This window comes from Mandrillus leucophaeus, unplaced genomic scaffold (genome assembly GCF_000951045.1).
Source record: "Mandrillus leucophaeus isolate KB7577 unplaced genomic scaffold, Mleu.le_1.0 Scaffold78, whole genome shotgun sequence".
In the NCBI taxonomy this organism is placed as follows: Eukaryota; Metazoa; Chordata; class Mammalia; order Primates; family Cercopithecidae; genus Mandrillus; species Mandrillus leucophaeus.
In genome coordinates this window covers 2771059-2777224 of record NW_012108474.1, presented here as the reverse complement: position 1 = coordinate 2777224, position 6166 = coordinate 2771059, and the positions used below count along the sequence as shown (strand labels likewise).

At 54.5% G+C, this 6166-nt stretch overlaps 1 protein-coding gene across 1 annotated transcript in view; it reads right to left on the bottom strand.

Moving 5' to 3' along the window:
- Nucleotides 1–5415, bottom strand: part of CCNF (cyclin F) — a 31338-nt gene extending 25923 nt beyond the window's left edge. The window contains exons 1-3 of the mRNA XM_011967000.1: nt 5314–5415; nt 3555–3709; nt 1769–1875 (exon numbers count right to left, since the gene is read on the bottom strand). Coding sequence (XP_011822390.1) covers nt 1769–1875; nt 3555–3709; nt 5314–5329 — 278 coding nt within the window. The 5' untranslated portion in view covers nt 5330–5415. The remainder of the gene's footprint in view (nt 1–1768; nt 1876–3554; nt 3710–5313) is intronic.
- Between the last annotated feature and the right edge of the window lie 751 nt (nt 5416–6166).

Genomic DNA, 6166 nt, shown 5'->3' with positions numbered 1-6166 from the left:
AGGCGCCCGCCACCGTGCCCGGCTAATTTTTTGTATTTTTAGTAGAGACGGGGTTTCACCGTGGTCTCGATCTCCTGACCTTGTGATCCGCCCACCTCGGCCTCCCAAAGTGCTGGGATTACAGGCGTGAGCCACCGCGCCCGGCCTGGAGAATGTTCTAAAGTTAAGTACTGGTGATCTCTGTACAACTCTCAGTATACTAAAAACCAATGAGTTATACATTTTATTTATTTATTTACTTATTTATTTATTTTGAGACGGAGTCTCGCTCTGTTGCTCAGGCTGGAGTGTAGTGGCGCAATCTCAGCTCACTGCAACCTCTGCCTCCCAGGTTCAAGCGATTCTCCTGCCTCAGCCTCCTGAATAGCTGTCATTACAGGCATGTCCCACCACACCCAGCTAATTTTTGTATTTTTAGTAGAGACAGGGTTTCACCATGTTGTTCACGCTGGTTTCGAACTCTTGACCTCATGATCTGCCCACCTTGGTCTCCCAAAGGGCTGGGATTACAGGTGTGAGCCACCGTGCCTGGCCACATTTTATTTTTTTATTATTTTTTTGAGACAGTGTTACCCCATCACCCAGACTAGAGTGCAATGGCACAATCTTGGCTCACTACAACCTCCACCTGCTGGGTTTAAGCAATTCTCATGCTTTAGCCTCCAGAGTAGCTGGGACTACAAGCGCCCATCACCGCACCCAGCTAATTTTTGTATTTTTAATAGAGACAGGGTTTTGCCATGTTGGCCAGGCTGGTCTCAAACTCCCGACCTCAAGTGACCCACCCGCCTTGGCCTCCCAAAGTGCTGGGAATACAGGTGTGACACCACGCCCGGCTGAGTTCTACACTTTAAATGGGTGAACTGTGTGATGTGTGGATCATGTCTCAATAAGAAATATATACATTTCCCCTGGAAGCAGCCCAAGCATGGCCCCGGCAACATGGCTGCCTGCCCTTGTTGGCTGTCTATCTGGATTTCTGGCAACTCAAGTGGACAAGGGCCACAGTGAATCCCTGTCAGAAAATCCCCGCCTGAGATCACGAGATCAGGAGATCGAGACCATCCTGGCCAACATGGCGAAACCCCGTCTCTACTAAAAATACAAAAATTAGCTGGGCAAATGGTAGCGCGTGCCTGTAATCCTAGCTACTCGGGAGGCTGAAACAGGAGAATCACTTGAACCAGGGAGTCGGTGGTTGCAGTGAGCCGAGATCGTATCACTGCACTCCAGTCTGGTGACAGAGCGAGACTCTGTCTCAAGAAAAAAACAAAACCAAAAAACAAAACAAAAAACAAACAAACAAAAAAGAAAAATCCCCGCCTGAACTGTGGTTCCTTGGTTTGTTTTGAGGGCAGCTGGTACCTGGGACTATGAGCACACGTGGACAGGAGGCCAGGGTGTGGGGTGCAGGTTGGGGTGGGATCAACCAGTGAGTGAAACATTATAGGATAGAAATCACATGGTTTTGACCAAAGGGAAGGAAGGCTGAGTGAAGTTTCCACAGGAAGAGGACTCATGTCTGGGTCATGTGGGAATGGATCAGTGGCGTGAGGGATGACTGACTGCACAGCCTGCTGGAAGGCGTGTGGCTTGTGCGGCTTGATGCGTGAGGTCTGCCACCCTCAGTCACTCCCCAGGGGATGAGGCAATGTCATGGGAGATAGCAACAGGAAAATCATTACTGAATCAGGCCATGAGACACAGACTGGCACATAGGGAGGCCAAGACAGGAGAAGACCGAGCCATTCTCAGGGTGCAGAGATACCTTTCAAAGAGCTTCAGGTTCCCTGGAGACGGCCACAGCTCCTGGAAGCTGGCACATGCCCACACACTGGCGTGGTTGTCCACCAGGTCCTTCAGCTGGGAGTGTACCTGCAGAACAACGGGGGCCGGGGCTGGGTCATGGAGGGACCACCCGAAGGCTCCACGCCTGGAGGTTCTTAAGGACAAGACGCAGATGTAGGGTCTCCTGTCTCCCTCCCCATCCCAAGTAGTCGAGGTCCCCAATCTCTGTGTGAAAGTAACTGTCGCTTTGAACAGATAAAACAGCCCAGAAACGAGTTTCTCTGAGGTTCTAAAGCAGGGCAGAGGACAATGATCTTGGAAGGAGGGAACAAACACCTAGGCTGAGAAAGAGGGTTCCACATCCCTGCAAAGGTGTCACCCCCAAAGGCAGGGGAAACACTCTAAACAGGGGCAGGCAGGACGGAAATGTGTTTTCTGCTTCCCCACTGGAGGCCTTGCTAGTGGGAGTGTGGAAACAGGTCACAGGGACTCAGGGCAAAGAACACCACCCGTGATGGAGGTCTCAGGTAGAACCTGGAACCTCCGCGCTGGGCCAGCACAGGAAGTGTCCAGGCCAGGACCTGGAGCACAGGTGCGCATTTTAAGCACCAAAGTTTCCACTGCCATTGGAAATTCAGAACTCCCTGGAGTCCATAAAGTGCGTCACACCTGCAATGGAGGTGACTTTAGGAGTCAGAAAATGGGTTGTTGCTGGCATTTTCCCATGAATCCACTGTATACTCTAGGTTAAGTCACTCAAAGTAAGCCTATGGTTCCAATATCTAGAAAATAACTCCTAGAGTTCATTTAAGTGTTAAATGTTACATGGGATTTGTCCTCAAGAATATATTCTTATTCTTTTAAACACTATCTTTTAAGGGATGCAAATTTCACTGCCATAAAAGGGTACTTTCGGCCGGGTATGGTGGTTTAAGCCTGTAATCCCAGCACTTTGGAAGGCCGAGGTGGGCGGATCACAAGGTCAGGAGATTGAGACCATCCTGGCTAACATGGTGAAACCCTGACTCTATTAAAAATACAAAAAATTAGCCGGGTGTGGTGGCGGGCGCCTGTAGTCTCAGCTACTCGGGAGGCTGAGGCAGGAGAATGGCATGAACCCGGGAGGCGGAGCTTGCAGTGAGTGGAGATTGCACCACCACATTCCAGCCTGGGCGGCAGAGCGAGACTCTGTCTCAAAGAAAAAAAAAAGGTACTTTTTCTGTTGACACTGTAATGAACAGAGGCAACTTTAGTGTGCTGGGAGACAGGAATGGAAATTTCTGTAATCAGAATGTCTTAAAGAAAGCATATGGTAATGATATCATCCTTGTTTCCTTTGCCCCCCCCCCCTTTTTTTTTTTTTTTTTGGAGACAGAGTCTTGCTCTCTTGCCCAGGCTGGAGGCTGGAGTGCAGTGGTGCAATCTTGGCTCACTGCTTCAACCTTGAAAATGGTTCAAGCCATTTTCCTGCCTCAGCCTCCCTAGTAGCTGGGATCACAGGCATGAGATACTACGCCTGGCTAATTTTTGTATTTTTAGTAGAGACAGGTTTCGCCAAGTTGGCCAGGCTGGTCTCGAACTCCTGACCTCAGGTGATCCAGCCCCCTCTTGGCCTTCCAAAGTGCTGGGATTACAGGGGTGAGCCACCGTGCCCGGCCTCTGCCCGTGACCTCCTTTTTAGTCAAAGTTTTGTTCTGACAGTTAAGAACACAAGGCCTTGATGGTAACAATGCTAGGGCTCATGCTGTTTTCATCCAGGGACTTACAGCTCGGACAGCCAGGATGTCCTCTACAGAAAGCCATTTCAGGATATGAAAGAGCACATCTTCGGGGAGACTCAAGATGGTCAGGTTTCGGGGCCTCCTCCTTATTCTTCGCTTTGTAGGATAACAGAAACACTTGGCACACCTACAGTGAACCACTGAAGGAAAAAAAGACAGAAGGCTTGATAAGATGAAAAATTATTCTATATACATACCCTTGAAGGGAAAAAAAAAAGGATAAAAGTTACACCTGAAAATGATCTAATGGTTACTATTCCCTGTGCCACAAAAACGGAACTATGCTTCTTGTCCCAAAGATTATGTAAAAGGAGTGGCATTGCACAAATTACAGAAGAGATCATTCATTTTCAAATATTCAACAAATATGGCAAATAGCGCATATCATGTAACTTGGCTATTGGGAAACTTTCTGATCCAGAGCCCACATGACAGTCAGGAAGGGGAAAAAGCTGCTGAGGCTGACGACCGTTTCCCATCCATTTCACTCTTAGGAAAACCCCTGGGGCCTTTGCTGGATATCTTTGCTTTTTGCACACATGACCAAGGTGCATAATGTTCAATAAGAATCTGTGGGCTTATAGAGTCTGGTTTTCAATCCAAATTAGAAGGGTCCGCCCTGGAGAGAAGCCACAGGCTTGGAGGCCGGGGTAGTGTGCGTCCAAGTCAGCTCTGCAGAGTCTCAGTGTGCCCTCCACTGTAGAATGCAGAGTTGACAGCTACGCAGTAAGGTTGTTGCTCAGGTCCCAACACAAACCTAGACCTGTAGGTCTGTCTACAGGTGCAATCGTTAAAGGTGAGATGGGCTCTCCACCCACCACGCAGGCAGCCCAGCCAAGCTTCTCAGATGTGCTCTCTCCTCTTCCCACAGCCGGATTTTCTAACTCCTACTCCAGCAACCCCTTCCTCACTCTAAGCAGATGACCTTAGCCCTTATTTCATAGAGAAACAGAAGCCCTCAGACAGGAACCTCAGGATCCTGCCTCCCCATCTACAAATCTACCTTTCTATCCATTCTTCCAGTCCTGAAAGGAAGCGCCACTCCCCTCTGTGGGCCCAAATTCCTCCCCACCAGGACTTCCTAGCGATTGCTCCTTGCTCCCCTCTCCCGACCCGGGTCTTCCTGTCAGCAATTAAAAGAGCTGCAAAAGCCAAACGTATTCCAGGGCAACGAATTCTCAAAGATTCTATAGAGCTCTCCATAAAATATTCCTCATTCTCCGGCTCCCGGACAGATACTGTGATAACAGCTCAAACTACAGCTCGAGTTTCCTGTGCCTCATCGCGCGCGGGGCCGAACGCTGCTTTCCACAGAGCTAGGTCCACGGCCCCGCTGGACCGAGGCCCAGTCAGGGCCGGGCCGGGCCGCGGGATCGCTTCGACCCCACGCGCTCCGCATCCCCAACCCCGACCAGGAGGCGCTGGTGTTTGGCTCCCCGGGACCCGATCGCCGCCCCGGGACCCGATCGCCGTCCGGGACCCGATCGCCGCCCCGGCAAAGGGCCGGAAAACGTCGCCGCGAGGGAAGGCGACGAGGGGCTCGGGCGCCCGCCGGGCATTTAAACCGCGCGCCCGGCCGCGGGGGCTCCCTGCGCCGGACGCGACACCCACCCCGGATTAAAGAGCTCGAGCCGGTCCTCCTCAGGCCGCCAGGGCCTCCCCTCCCGCGAGACCCGCCGTCTGCCCCGCAGGGCAGGCAGAAGGGCTGTGGGGCAGAAACCGGCGGACATCGCCTCCCACTCACCGCCACCGCTCCCCATCGCCGCGCTCGCGTCTCTGTCGCCTGAGCCCGCCTGCGAGCGCGCCCGCGCCCCGGCTGGAGCGCGCGCGGAGCCCTCGCGCAGGCGCAGACGCCGCCCCGCCGCCCACCCCAGTTTTCAAACGCGCCCGGCCTTCCCATTGGCCTGCCCGGGGGGGCCGCCGCCTGCCCCGCCCACGTCCCGCCCCGGGCTCGCCTTATTTACCGCCCTCCACGCCCACACTGCCTGCTCCGGGCGCCCGCCATTGGCCGCGCCAGGACGCGAATTCGAACATTGCTCGCTGACTGGTGGAACTCGCGTGGCCGCCCCGCCTCCCCAGCGGGGTTGGGGTCTTGGAGGAACGCGGCTCCTGGCCGGCGCGCAGGGGTTTCTAGGCGTCCTCTCCCGGCCGCGTGGGTTTGGGCTTCGCCGCTGACCCCCGGCGACTGGCATCTGCGGTGCCCGATGGGCTCCGAAGGCGCATGCCTGCGACCGGGGAAAGAGGACTCCTTGGCGTCCCTCGCAGTCGCGGCGGTGATCCAGCCTGGCACAGCCCCGACGTGGCGCTTCTAGGACGAGGCCGTTCCCTGCCCGGGTCCCGGGGTCGGTCCTGGGCCCGCGACCCTCACCCCCAGCCTGCACGGCCATCCTTTCCGCCGCCTGCTTCAGGTGGAGACCCTTGGGTTTGTGGCCGAGCCGCTGCTGGGCTGGGATGCTGGCCCGGATCGTGGTAGGGAAAGAGGAGGTCGGAGCTGGCGCTGGAAGTCTCCCCCGCGGAACGCTGACCCCTTCTTCCCGCGAATCGTGGCGCACCCTGGACGCCTCAGTGCCCCAGCCCCGGGGCAAGCCCTCCCCCTC